This window comes from Manis pentadactyla, chromosome 12 (genome assembly GCF_030020395.1).
Source record: "Manis pentadactyla isolate mManPen7 chromosome 12, mManPen7.hap1, whole genome shotgun sequence".
NCBI classification, from domain to species: domain Eukaryota; kingdom Metazoa; phylum Chordata; class Mammalia; order Pholidota; family Manidae; genus Manis; species Manis pentadactyla.
In genome coordinates this window covers 54,725,172-54,740,467 of record NC_080030.1, presented here as the reverse complement: position 1 = coordinate 54,740,467, position 15,296 = coordinate 54,725,172, and the positions used below count along the sequence as shown (strand labels likewise).

Here is a 15,296-nt window from a genome sequence, read left to right as displayed (position 1 = left end):
TGGGGAAATAGCCTGTTCATTAAAACTGCTGAAACTACACATCATTTTCCACTAATGGGTGCTCATGTAATACTTGCTATGGTGCTTGCTATTCATCCTTCTTCTAAGTGACAAGCCAGATTTATCTGCTCTGTTTAAGACCTTTTCCATATGGACCCCCATCCCCCACAAAATTACACATAATAGGAAATGTTTTCTATGAGGCTAGTTATTCCCACCTTTATTCTCACTGAGTCACTGTTCTTGATTGACTTCGGCGTTGGCTACAGCAGTAAGTATGCAGGCTTCCAAGCCCCCATGTGGTGTTCAGTTTGCCTTTACCTTCCTTTGACTGTTTCTTATCATCATACTATATGTTAGTCTCCCCCAAGGACTACACAATGTGGTTGGGTATCTGGAAGCAACTGCATTGTCTACTCAATTGCTTGTACTATGTTTGCTTCTTTTTATCACTGAGTGGAACAGACCAGGAATCATAGGCTATTAAATGAAATTACTGCGTAGGTGTACAATCATTGCAGGCAATGGAGAACAAAGACTTAATTCTGTACCAGCTTTGCTATGTGTAAAGATTTCCTTAAATGGTTTTCGAAAAAGTCACAAAAGAGATATTCACTAATGCTGGGCATACTGGTACAAAAAATTGTGTCATGTCTATCATTTCAAACAGAATAGTAAAATTATTGCTTCTGATACACTGTTTGACAGTAAACAGTGAATCCACACATGCCATCTTGTTGGCTGCCAAAATGATTCTTAGAGGTAAGAAGGCATGTGCTTGAATCTCCATTTTTAAAGAGAGAAAAATCAAGGGTTTGAGAGGTTCTTTGACTTAAACTCATACAAACCTGTATGAATGTGTGTTTTAGTGGCAGGATTAGAACCAAGATCTCCTAAATTCTAGCATGCCTTAAGGCTTTAGGGGGATAACCTTCTCTTTTCTACAGCACTTGAAATGCATACCTGGTTTATTTCCTGAGTTGTTGCTATTTTGTCCTGAAGTAGCAGTGGAGGGCCGGTTGGAGGCAGCAGTTCTCTTATCTTGCACTTTGTAGCTGTCAGGCGCTACACAAATGAGGAAAGAGAAAAGACATATTTAGTTTCTTAAATTTTATTCAGAAATGTTCACCGAGGCAACATTTACCATTACCCCTTGTACCAGGAACCAGGCTAAATTCAAGAAATAAAAAGATGATTTACAGCTCCTTCCCTCAAGGAGTGTATCATTCAGGGAGAAGGGCACACCCAAAGACCTCAGCTCAATTGACCAGTCCTACCGGGTGGCGTGTTTGAAGGAAGTCGTTTACCCCAGCGGTCCCAGTTTACACATAGAGCAACCGTGTGGAAGCAGGACTGGTATCTAAAGTCTCTGATACTAGTTCTGTTCATGCACTACAAACCAAACAATTCCAAGAACATAACCAAGTAGGTTATCAAATGAGAACCAGGACATATAATTTACCAAGATTTTGAAAAAGCCTCTGACAAAAGTTCAATAACAAAGATTATTAAAGAGACTAAGGGAAATATATTCTAGGAAAGGAAGAAGGGCAGAAATACCAGGTGATTCTCTGGTTACATAAAGTACAGGGTCCTATATTTTAAGCATATTACTCTTTTTCTTTCCATGTATTATTTAACACATTTTCAAAGGATATTTAAAGATAGTTGCTACTGTCTTACACAGAAATCATGTCAAAAAACCAAACCCTTGAGTTTTCCCTGTCTCCTACTTCTGTCTTAAAACCTGCTCTGCCCACTGTTTTCCCCATCAATAAAAGCAATTTCCTTCTTCGGGTTGGTCACACCTCAGCCCGGGAGTCAACCTTGACTTCTCTTCTTCTATTTCTCCCCACATTCAATCCATTAGTGAATTCTTTCAGCTCTATCTTTTAAAAAAATCTTACCACTAGCTTTCTGATCATCTCTTCCTTGTGTGACTGCAGTATCTTAACTAGTCTAATTCTACCCCTGATCCCCATCAGCCTATTTTCATCTCAGCAGCCAGAGTGATCCCATTAAAATGTTAAGTCACATGTTCCTCTGCTCAAAACCTTCCCACAGCTCTCATCCCATTCAGGATAAAACTCAAGGTCTCTACCATAGCACAGAAGGTACTACATGGCTCCCTTTTAATTACTCTGCTCTAGTCTGACTTAGTCCTCTGCAGTCTTTGCATATACCTGGGATGTTCTCCCTGATATGAACAGAGATCTTCCACCTCACTTCCTTTGTATCTACACTCCAATGTGACATTAGGGAGTCTCCTGGACCTGTTTAAAGTGGCACCCCCATCACTCATCACTCCCTACTCCTTATTCTGCTTTATTGTAGTCCTTATCCCTTGTCGTATTACATATTTTATCTCCTCCATTAGGCTAAAGGAATTGGAGATTATCTGGAAAACCGGAATTATTTGCTCAGAGTTTTTGAATCTGACAGGGCATGACAATAATTATGTTTCAAAAAGCCTAAATTTCAAAATGGTACCCAAGATATACTAAAAAAATGATTAAATTTACTAAAGTAACTTTTGACCTCCAAATGGGGAACAGACCAAACTTTTGGGGTGCTCTCTCAATTACATATAGTATTAGCTAGCATGGAAAAGCACAGATTAAATTAAGTAAAAAGTATCTTACACAAGTCTTTTAGTATTGCCCAATTTCAAATAATGTATTTGCTTTAAGTAACAGCTTGAAATCAACATAAACATTGATTGGTTTGTGTTTTAGCTGCTTGAACTTTCTTAGATAAAGTAGATACTGGGCAGATAGAAAATAAAAAAATTAAACAGCACAAGGCCTCAATTTGTGGTTTCTGATAGGACTTTCTGCTTGAAATTGTACTAGGCAATTAATTATCACCGAAAAAGGGCTACATTGTGTGTGTACTTACACTGATTTGCGACAAAACAAGATGAGTACAAGAGGGGCCAGGATAGGCCCTGACTGATCTCGAAGGGAAATCAGAAAGTGTGATGGGTTCTAGGAAGCTGTAAGATGTCCCCTCATCCCACTTGCCGAAAACAAGTTGCCATTTACAAGCTCGGAGCAGGTGAACCCATACCTGTTAGTCTTGGACTACAGTCTCAACTTCAGAGGCAGCCCTGATACACCAAAAATTGGAAACTTGGAAACTTTGTTGCTCACTATGGAAAGAACCATCTTTTTCCTTATCCTGCAAGTTAATCTTAAAACTGTTCATAGAGAAGTTAATAGTTATGAAAGAAACAGAAAGAAGTAGAGTGCCATACAGATTTGGAATACTTTGATTATAATTTTCTTTTTATATAACTGCCTCTAGGACGCAGCAAGTGAAGCCTTGATTAATAAACTGTTTAAGGACCTTCTATTATTTTTAGTTAACTGAAAGATAATTAGGACTATTTTTTCACAATATATTTCGAATGTATTCATTTCTTTTATGTCTGTGGGGAAAATGGAACTTTCTGACCAGGATTTTTGCCTGGCCTTAACAGCGCCCATTGTGTATGTAAGAAAAGCATATGTTTGCACATTTATAGGATGTTTACTTGTAGTAGAGCTGCTGGTCAGTCACAAGAATGCTGATCCAGGGTGGGGGTTGAAAAGAAGCATCCATTCTCTCTTACCCTCCTTTCCTGGTAAGTAATTGGTCAAACGCCCACCAGTCACCAGGGAACCGCCCACAGAGTTCCGGCTGGCGTGGCAGTGTGGTTGAGCACAGGTGGAGGGAGAGCGCCGAGCAGCTGGAGCTTGGAGCAATGCCAGAGAGAGACAGAGAGCTTGCAAGCCATGCGCAAGGGGTTTCCCAGCTATCCTGGAGACAACAGCCAATGCCAGAGAGGCTGAGCCTTGAGAACAAACCCAACCTCTTGCCCTTGTCCTCCTCCGGTCTCACTGAATTCATACACAACTTGCCCCAGGTGGGGAATCCCCCCTGCTTCTCCCGAGCTTCAATGCCATAGTATGTTTAATATAATTTACTCTTCCACTGCTGATTATCTGCAGTGTCCCCACGTCCTGACAACAAACATTAATCCTAAGTGAATATTATATAACAGTTGACCATGAAGGAGATTAAAAAGGCTACCACACATGTTCAGTGCAAGCGACTTTTCCAAATAATCCTTGATAAAAGCTGTTTTTGGTGAGGTGGGTAGAGGACAGCTATAATTTATTGTATTGAAACTAAAATGTAAAAGATAAATTTCAATTAAACCAGAAATCTTCATACTTAAATTCCAATTATCAATATATATCTGACTTCTATTGGATCTACTCTAATTGAACATCTATCTGCCCACTGTATTATCATCTGGATCTCAGAAATTCCTTTCTATCTCAGAAGACCTTTGGAATCGTACTTATAACGAGACAAATTTAAAATCAATCTTAAAAAATTTTAAGTTCATGTAAAACTGATAGGTTTAGTAAAATGAAAACGATTTTTTTAAATTGTCAGGTTGTTCAGTCCAGGAGTATGTACTATTAATTTCTAACCAACATCTGTGGGGTAAATGACAGAATTTCCAGAATCTCCTGCCTAGCCCTAGTTCATTTACATATCAATAGGTGTTTACCACGACAGAGCCTCCCTATCTGGGGCAAGGGGTGGATAGAAAATAGCCCTTCTCTCTTCTCCTCTGTTCCTGGTACATAATTTGGCACCTGCCTGTCACGGAGGACCCACCTGCTTCCTGGAAGGAGCGGGCGGGAAGTAGAGGACCCTGTGGTGGCAGGGCACGAGCCACAGCCAGCGGGGACAGACGGTGTCAAGCCTGGCCAGTGAATTCAAGCAAGCTGTGAGCAATAAAAAGGCCTTACTCCCAACCTAGCCTTTCCCTTGACTTATTTTGATTTCATTGGTTTCACTGGGGGTTTGCCCTGGGCCGGGAACACCCTTCCCCCAGGGGATACAACATCCGTCTAAAGTTTCATGCTATCTTTCCACTTTTACATCAGTGTTTTCCCTTCCACTGCAAGAGTCCTTATTTCTCCAAACCTCACTGGCAGGGCACAGCTCAGCAGGGACACACTCTGCCCAGAGCCTCTATCCTGGTAAGAGAGAAGATCAGACTCAAACAGACCTGGATTCACATGTGAGGCCGGCTACTTACTATCGGAGGGACCTTTAGAAAGTTTCTTGACTTTTATGTGTAGGTAATATAGGAGTGAGACTGCCTAACTCAGAGAGTCACTGGGAGGATTGACAAGACATATGTTACGAATCTACCACAGGGCTTGACACACAGCAGGTGTTCAACAAACATTCAGCCCCTTTTCTTTCTACTTCTGCACTCTTCCACAGGGGCCCTGGGCCACCCACCCCATAGCAGCCGTGTGCTGCAGCTGTGTGTGTGGAGGTTGTGGGGGAGGAAGTGTGCACTTCAGAGCCAGATGAGCTGGCTCTGCCATTTCTGAGCTATGAAATCTTTGGCACATTACTGAACCTCTCAGTCTTTATTTCCCCATCTATAAGAGAGAAAACAGTTAATTTCAGAGTTGTGAAAATTAAATGAGACTGCTGGGCCCATTGCAAGGCTTCATAAATGGTAGAAAGCATTTTGCACCCTCTCCCTATTTTCTCCACAAGTGTGGGAAACTGGGTTTCTATTTCTTCAGGGTTTGCTCCACTCTTCACTAACAGAGAAATCAAACCTATGCATGTTGGTGACAGTGGTCCAGGGGAGCCAAGTATGGCTCAACTGTTCATTTCAGAGGTTTTCATCCCAGCTGCAATCACACCTCCTGTGGCACTTCAGGTTGGCTGGACTTGTTTTGTTTTTAGAGTATAACCTGGCTTGGGAAAAGGTAATCATCAGTTCTTCTGGGGCTTAGGAAGATAACAGTTTTCTGAAATGTAATACCTTTCAAGTTATGATCACATTAAGTATATATGAGCATTAAAAAAAAGAGCCCTCAATCATATGAATAGGAAAATAAAATCTTATGACAGATTTTCTTTTTTTAACAAAGCACAGGGTATGTCACTATTTGAGTACAATCAAAACAGGAATTAATTTATTTTAATGAACATTTTCATGTTTTCCAACATTTATAAATCTGGAAATCCTAGGTAACTAGCAGACAGGATCCCATACACCATTTTCAAATTTACCATTAAAAAACTCAGCATTTTAAAGATGACTCAGGTGACTTTCCAATACTATTTATTTGAATCCCATTTTTTAAAAAAGAAAACTAAGCCATGTACTATGATGATCAATATGTCCTCACTAAAATCTTTACTGATTTTCCTGCTATCTTGAAAGCTTTACTCCATTAGTGTCACATGTAACGGTGTTAAAGACAAGACAAAGGATAGAAAGAAGCACCCTTGCGGTCTGGGACCCCCTTCTGTCTGAATCACTCTAAAATGACATATACAGGTGGCAAACATTTGGAGCTTTCATCCAGTAAAAATTCTGCAGCTCCACTATGTGCCACAAACATGCCTCTATAATCCACATTCTCTACGAGTCACTGCATTTCTTGCAGTGTTCTTACTGCTTTGAGGTTCTCACTTTTTTGTTTGTTTTTGGCTAGATGATATGGTTGAAGAATCTTTTCTCAATTGGTCAAAATAATTAGTCTAGCAAATGCTTAATTTGGTGACAGCAGCTTATGCAAATAAGACATTTATTACTGCAATTGTAGGGATCACCCTGACTTTAAGTGTCATGAATGATATGTGGTCTTTACATCCACAAAGATAATGTATTTCTGCCACTACACTACTTAAAAAAAAAATATATGGAATGTCGGTTGGGAAACAGTGAAAGTTTAGCCTTCAGCTTCCAGCTCTGATGAGTTCTTCTTTGCTATATTGTTCAGTTGGGCTTTGTGGCTACACAGCCTCCAGGCTACAACACGTAGCTTTGGGAGAGAAAATTAGAAGCCAACTGGAATTTGAACACCATGCAATTGCCATTTTTATAGTAAACAGTGGTTGAATATGGCAACTTCTTACATGACAATCTCAGAGTTTCAATCTACCTATGCAGAAAAGTTACCACAGCTGGCCTGATTTTGCTTTTACAATACATCTTAGCCACCAGGAGTATGACTACATGCTGAGTCCCAAGTCTTCCTTGGAATCACATAACTCAGGGTGGTCTCGACAGATCCCCGACACACTAAGCAAATAACTTATTTGAAAATTTGGATGCAGAATACTGTCACAGCAATTGAAGAATGTGTTAGTGGTTTAAAAAAAACATAAAGATTACAGAGTAACTTTCAGGTAATTCAGTGTTTCATCTAAAATTTTCTCTATCTTATAACCCTTTTGTTAATTTACTTGATTTATCTGCCATGATATTGTAACACTTCAGTCATAGATACTAAATTTTTTTTGAAATGTTATTTATGAAATTTGCACTAGAATAAGGACATAAGTCAGTCTCATAACTCCTAATGACTTTTCTGACTTGTCCACATGATAGAGAGCTTCTGATTAAATTCCTTGGAGTTGTATGTGTAGTCTGTGTAGGAATGATCAAAGCTCATGGGAGTCTGCATCAGACAAAACGGGGCTTCATTTCCTGCTTTACTTCAGTTTTCTTTTTACTTGCATTTATTCAGACAGCACACCCTACTTGGTGGGACACCTTGCACTCAGTATAGGGAAAATAATAGTAAATGAATAATGTATCTTCTTCTACCACTTTTTCCTTTTCTGGCCCCCTAATTCTAGGTTACTTCCCCAAACTGTGCTTTGCAACTTGTTATTCCCCCATTAATTTCTCTTCTCTTCAGAAAAGTTCTCTCTTCTTATGGCTTAAGGCACAATCTCTAATTGTCATCACTTTTAAGTCTGCATTTATATATATATTCTCAATACATTTCCAGTCTTCCACCCCTAAGGAATAAATGCTCATATGTCTGTACTATTACTTGAAACTATGTCAAAAGATGAACTAACTGGCCTCACAAAATCAGGCAAACTCTGATGTCAGTCTCTTTGTTGCTATCAGTGGAACCCCCATGTTCCCAGACTCAGAATGTTAATTTTTTTAATACACACTTACAGATACTCCCATGGGCCAGCAATTGTGCTATACACTAAGAATATAAAGATCACAGGCCATAAGCATCTTGCAAGTGAGATGTTATCATCCTTTGGAGGAGACAATATGTAAATATGTGAAACTGTAACAACAGAACAATTCAGTTTTTAAAAATCAATAATTATTAGTCCACCATTGAAGACTAACGAAATACACAATACAGTATTACAGGGTTTCAGAGGTAGGAGAAGGTGCTACAGGAAGTAGTTGTGATGGGAAACTTCACTGTATAAGGATTTTAAAGAATGGAGAGAATCTGTAGAAGTGAAGAATAAAGCAGAGAGTATTCCTGGCTTGGGCATAGGCAAACTACCAAGGGAGAAAAAAAACAAAAACAAAAACAAAAGAAGAAGAGTAACCAGGGGACTATCTAGTTAGAATAGTGGGTTCAGGCAGGCAGGCAGTTGAAAATAAGATGAGGCAATCAGGCTGCGGTAATGCCTCCTTGAGTTCTGAGGGTTTGGACTTTCTCCTGAAGGCAATGGAAGCCGCTGAAGCAGATCACATGGAACTTCTGGCTCTGAACTACTGCAGCTTCAGTGGATTCCGGATGAACAAAAAGTGGAGCCAAACAAGCCTCTGGATGTGGATAAAAAATGGTTTTATCATTTTACTGAAAATAAACCGAAACCAGACCAAACAGACTCTTAAGAAATCTGCTTTCTGTATAATTTAATAATTATTCATGTTTTTCCACGTACCCTTAACATGTACCAAGAGATAACTATTTGACTGTTAAGGGAAAATAAGTGACACCAGTGAGTATGGTGAAACCTATGCCTGCAGCGGAAGCAGCCCACGTGGCCGGGCCAGAGGAAGCCCAGGGCAGCTAGGAAGCACCACACAGGGACCCTCCACAAGCCCTCAGGGCTTCCTCTGCTTCAAATGCTGCAGGAAATGGGATCCCAGCCACGAACTCCAGGGTGCAAGAGCAGAGGATAAGATGAGAAAATACAGCACGGAAGAAATGTGCCATTCACATTGGGGCTGGGAAACTGTGAGGTGTTGTTGAAGGTCATTTTGCAGGAAGGTCCAGGAAATAAAATGTGGGCAGAAGCTGATTGGTGTTTTTAATCTTTTGTAGGCTGTCAACAGGAGAGGAAAGCATCCCTTTCACTATGCAAATTTACAGGTATTGTACCACAGCAACTTAGGTAACTACAGACACTGAATGATAGCACCCTTCCACACCAGAATAAACCCACTTTGTGGTATGGTATTACATCTAGCCCCATCCATTCTACACCAGAATAAACCTACTTTGTGGAACAGAATGATATCTTATAACTATCTGTTCAACACTCTATTGCTCCTTTCTAGTTGTAAAAACAAATATAATTTGATAAGAACATTTAGTAACGTGTATCTGAGTCTCATCTGACATTCCTTATTCATTCTATGGACAGAAATAATTAAGATTAACTTTTTCTTTGCATTTCACATACTCCAGATAGAACAAAAAGTTATGATGTGGCAGCTACTAGAGGCATGTAAGACTGTGTGGAGGTTTTGTGAAAGTGAGAAATATACATTTGCTTATTTTTTGATAGCTGCTAAGGCTGTAGAGAAAAGGTGACCAAAAAATTTGTTACATTACAGTCATATTCATTCCATGTCAGACAGAAAGAAAATATTTAATGTAATTCTAGGATGGTTTTGACATGGTATCAGGCAAGACTCAAAATCAAATGGCTGTTTTTGCAGCCACATAACAAGAAAAGTCTGCCCAGTACCACCTGTAGTGAGTATCTCGGAATTAGAGTGATAAACTCCAAACACAACAGAATATTGCCTATACATGGGGAAAAGGCATGAGAACATCACAGCCTCTGCTGCAAACATCAGAAAGGCGACAGAAGAAGTGTTTAGGCTTTGAGAGATTTGTAAACCCCATTTTTCTCCAAAAGCAATTTAATGTATTTCTTTTGATAACTGCTAAAAAGCCAAAGAAACATCCATCTTAGCTGAAATGAAGAAAAGCGTATTTTGGAAAACACATCTTCCATAAATGTTGTGCAAATCACTTCTTAAGCTGTTTTATTTACAACTAAAAGCAGCTACTGATTCATATTAAAAATTGCTTCTGATACATCTAGCTGGCAGGAACAAACCACACAGTTTATGCAACCAAAAAGGCTTTTATCTGAAAGCAAACAAAAAACAAATAAAACAAACAAAAAACCTTCCTCCAGTGAAGTGGCAACACTATAAATAGAAGAGAAAATGCGGTATTTTCCACCTGCATTAATATAAACCAGATTAAAAGGCAAGCCTTTTCAACCCCACGGGTGGTGTACTTTTCTGGCGATGTATCACCAGTCACAATGCTAGCCGCTACACAAATGACCTCTGCCCCGTAGTATGAATAATATTAATGACTATGTGAAGTACAGAAAAGAAGAGGAAAGCCTAGCCTTAATAAAAGTTGTCCAGTTACACTAAGAAATGGTAAATTATAGAGATTGTAGTTAATTGCTTAAATTTTAACAGCTGCATAGGGAGTTTATCAAATCAGACCCAATTCAATTAAATTCAATGTGTAATTAAAAGTATCTATTTAAATGACTTGGGAAAGAAAAATAATTAGAACTCAACTTTATTACACTTTGCTTAATTAACCAACTGAAATAAGTTCTTTTTACCAGGATAATGATTTACTTAAAAAAAAGCTAAAATGGCTAATACCAGTATGTTACAAAATGATTACAACAGATCACAAAATAGAAAAGTTTTCATACTTAAATGAAAAATAAGATAACCAAAGTAGAAAATACACAGTTCTTAGAAAGAATCCCAAATAAAGAGTAGACTGTTTTAAATAGTCAGTTTTGAAAAGAACACATGAATGGAATTTAATCCTATAGATATCAGTCAACTAAATGAGCTTAACTTGTGAAATAAACACACATATACATGGCTGCAGAATATCAATAGTTAAATCATTCCTCTTCTACAGAAAATAACAGTAAAATAACTTCAAATTTTCTTTTGTAAACTCTGAAAAACTCTATAGGAATGAGTGGTAAATAACAAAAGTTTAAGTTTATTCCAATTCAATTCAGGTAACCATTTGACACCGAACTTAAAGGTTGTTTAAAATTATGGGCCAACTCAACCTCACCCTGCTGTCCTATGCCACAGTTATTTCTGTATCTGTGATCTCCTTCATGTTTCCTCTCTTATTGGAATACCAGCCTCACCATCTCTCTTGTTATTTAAATCCAATTCATCTTAAAAAAAAAGTTTTTTATTTTTTCAGAGAAGTTTTAGGTTCACAACAAAATTGAGTGGCAAGTAGAGAACTCCCACGTGGTCCTGCCCCCAGGTAAGCACAGCCTCTCCCACCAGAGTGGCACATTTGTTTCAATCAATGAACCTACACTGACACATATTATAACTTGAAGTCCACAGTTCACATTAGACTTCACTCTTGGTGTTGTTTTGGGTTTCAACAAATATACACTGTCATGTACCCACCATTACAGTGTCATACAGAGCCCATTTTTCATAGGCTAGCTCAAGTCTCTTTCTCAGGAAATCTTTTCTAGCAGTTCCTACCTCCAACACATTTCTTCTTCTGACTTTTACTACACTCCAAGTCTGCCCCGCAGTTTAGCATTTGATTTCATTCTATCTTACATTATTTTTAGAATGTTTCCAAAAGTTCTTAATACTGAGAGAGGGGGCGGAAGATGGCGGCGTGAGTAGAGCAGCGGAAATCTCCTCCCAAAACAACATATATCTATGAAAATATAACAAAGACAACCCTTCCTAGAATAAAGACCAGAGGACACAGGACAATATCCAGACCACATCCGCACCTGAGAGAACCCAGCGCCTCGCGAAGGGGGTAAGATACAAGCCCCGGCCCCGCGGGAGCCGAGCGCCCCTCCCCCCCAGCTCCCGGCGGGAGAAGAGCAGGCAGAGCGGGAGGGAGACGGAGCCCAGGACTGCGGAACACCCAGCCCCAGCCATCCGGGCCAGAGTGCAGGGCGCTCGATACTAGGAAAACAGGGCAGCAAGAACAGTGAGCAGGCACTGGAGGCCAGGTGCCGGAGGACATAAGAAAAGCGTGCGACCATTTTTTTTTTTTTGCTGTTTTGCTGTTTTGTTTTGGCGAGCGCTTTTTGGAAGTCTTAAAGGGAAAGGGACCCCAATACTAGGGAAACAGGGCAGCAAGACCGATGAGCAGAGGCCTGAGGCTGGCACCGGAGAATAAAGAAAAACGAGCAGCCATTTTTTTTTTTTTTTTTTTTTGTGGTCGTTGTTTTGTTTTGGCGGGTGCTTTTTGGAAGTCTTAAAGGGGCAGGGCGGGACACTTTATCCAGAGGTAGGGAATCCGGGGATCTCTGGGCACCCTAACCCCTGGGCTGCAGGGAGCAGGGAGGCCCCTTACGGAGATAAATAGCCTCCCAGCCGCTCCTGCTCCAACACGACTCCACCACTTTGGAGTAGCTGCCTGAGCCAGGGCACGCCCACAGCAACAGTGGAGATTAACTCCATAGCAGCCGGGCAGGAAGCAGAAACCCTGTCTGCGCGCAGCTGCGCAGCACAAGCCACAAGAGGTCGCTGTTCTCCCAGGAGAGGAGGGCCACAAACCAACAAGAAAGGAAGTCCTTCCAGCCATCACTCGTCCCAGCTCTGCAAACTATTCCTATCACCATGAAAAGGCAAAGCTACAGGCAGACAAAGATCACAGAGACAACACCAGAGAAGGAAACAGACCTAAAAAGTCTTCCTGAAAAAGAATTCAAAATAAGAATCATAAACATGCTGACAGAGATGCAGAGAAATACGCAAGAGAAATGGGATGAAGTCCGGGGGGAGATCACAGATGCCAGAAAGGAGATCGCAGAAATGAAACAAACTCTGGAAGGGTTTATAAGCAGAATGGATAGAATGCAAGAGGCCATTGATGGAATTGAAATCAGAGAACAGGAATGCATAGAAGCTGACATAGAGAGAGACAAAAGGATCTCCAGGAATGAAACAATATTAAGAGAACTGTGTGACCAATCCAAAAGGAACAATATCCGTATTATAGGGCTCCCAGAAGAAGAAGAGAGAGAGGAAAAGAGATGGAAAGTATCTTAGAAGAAATAATTGCTGAAAACTTCCCCAAACTGGGGGAGGAAATAATCGAACAGACCACGGAAATACACAGAACCCCCAACAGAAAGGATCCAAGAAGGACAACACCAAGACACATAATAATTAAAATGACAAAGATCAAGGACAAGGAAAGAGTGTTAAAGGCAGCTAGAGAGAAAAAGGTCACCTATAAAGGAAAACCCATCAGGCTAACATCAGATTTCTCAACAGAAACCCTACAGGCCAGAAGAGAATGGCATGATATATTTAATACAATGAAACATAAGGGCCTTGAACCAAGGATACTGTATCCAGCACGACTATCATTCAAATATGACGGTGGGATTAAACAATTCCCAGACAAACAAAAGCTGAGGGAATTTGCTTTCCACACACCACCTCTACAGAACATCTTACAAGGACTGCTCTAGATGGGAGCACTCCTAGAAAGAGCACAGCACAAAACACCCAACATATGAAGAATCGAGGAGGAGGAACAAGAAGGGAGAGAAGAAAAGAATCTCCAAACAATGTATATAACAGCTCAATAAGCGAGCTAAGTTAGGCAATAAGGTACTAAAGAGGCTAACCTTGAACCTTTGGTAAACACGAATTTAAAGCCTACAATGGCAATAAGTACATATCTTTCAATAGTCACCCTAAATGTTAATGGGTTGAATGCACCAATCAAAAGACACAGAGTAACAGAATGGATAAAAAAGCAAGACCCATCTATATGCTGCTTACAAGAAACTCATCTCAAACCCAAAGACATGTACAGACTAAAAGTCAAGGGATGGAAAAACATATTTCAAGCAAACAACAGCGAGAAGAAAGCAGGGGTTGCAGTACTAATATCAGACAAAATAGATTTCAAAACAAAGAAAGTAACAAGAGATAAAGAAGGACACTATATAATGATAAAGGGCTCAGTCAAACAAGAGGATATAACCATTCTAAATATATATGCACCAAACACAGGAGCACCAGCATATGTGAAACAAATACTAACAGAACTAAAGGGGGATATAGACTGCAATGCATTCATTCTAGGAGACTTCAACACACCACTCACCCCAAAGGATAGATCCACTGGGCAGAAAATAAGTAAGGACACGGAAGCACTGAACAACACAGTAGAGCAGATGGACCTAATAAACATCTATAGAACTCTACATCCAAAAGCAACAGGATATACATTCTTCTCAAGTGCACATGGAACATTCTCCAGAATAGACCACATACTAGGCCACTAAAAGAGCCTCAGAAACTTCCAAAAGATTGAAATCCTACCAACCAACTTTTCAGACCACAAAGGCATTAAACTAGAAATAAACTGTACAAAGAAAGCAAAGAGGCTCACAAACACATGGAGGCTTAACAACACGCTCCTAAATAATCAAAGGATCAATGACCAAAATGGAGATCCAGCAATATATGGAAACAAATGACAACAACAACACTAAGCCCCAACTTCTGTGGGACACAGCAAAAGCAGTCTTAAGAGGAAAGTATATAGCAATCCAAGCATATTTAAAAAAGGAAGAGCAATCCCAAATGAATGGTCTAATGTCACAATTATCGAAATTGGAAAAAGAAGAACAGATGAGGCCTAAGGTCAGCAGAAGGAGGGACATAATAAAGATCAGAGAAGAAATAAATAAAATTGAGAAGAATAAAACAATAGCAAAAATCAATGAAACCAAGAGCTGGTTCTTCGAGAAAATAAACAAAATAGATAAGCCTCTAGCCAGACTTATTAAGAAGAAAAGAGAGTCAACACAAATCAACAGTATCAGAAACGAGAAAGGAAAAATCACGACGGACCCCACAGAAATACAAAGAGTTATTAGAGAATACTATGAAAACCTATATGCTAACAAGCTGGGAAACCTAGGAGAAATGGACAACTTCCTAGAAAAATACAACCTTCCAAGATTGACCCAGGAAGAAACAGAAAATCTAAACAGACCAATTACCAGCAACGAAATTGAAGAGGTAATCAAAAAACTACCAAAGAACAAAACCCCCGGGCCAGATGGATTTACCTCGGAATTTTATCAGACATACAGGGAAGACATAATACCCATTCTCCTTACAGTTTTCCAAAAAATAGAGGAGGAGGGGATACTCCCAAACTCATTCTATGAAG

General features: G+C 39.8%; 1 protein-coding gene across 7 annotated transcripts in view; it reads right to left on the bottom strand.

Moving 5' to 3' along the window:
- Window positions 1-15,296, bottom strand: part of MAP7 (microtubule associated protein 7) — a 172,103-nt gene that overhangs the window by 61,726 nt on the left and 95,081 nt on the right. For all 7 annotated transcript variants that reach the window (XM_036903704.2, XM_057489161.1, XM_036903706.2 and 4 more), the window contains exon 2: window positions 964-1,065. In XM_036903704.2, coding sequence (XP_036759599.2) covers window positions 964-1,065 — 102 coding nt within the window. The remainder of the gene's footprint in view (window positions 1-963; window positions 1,066-15,296) is intronic.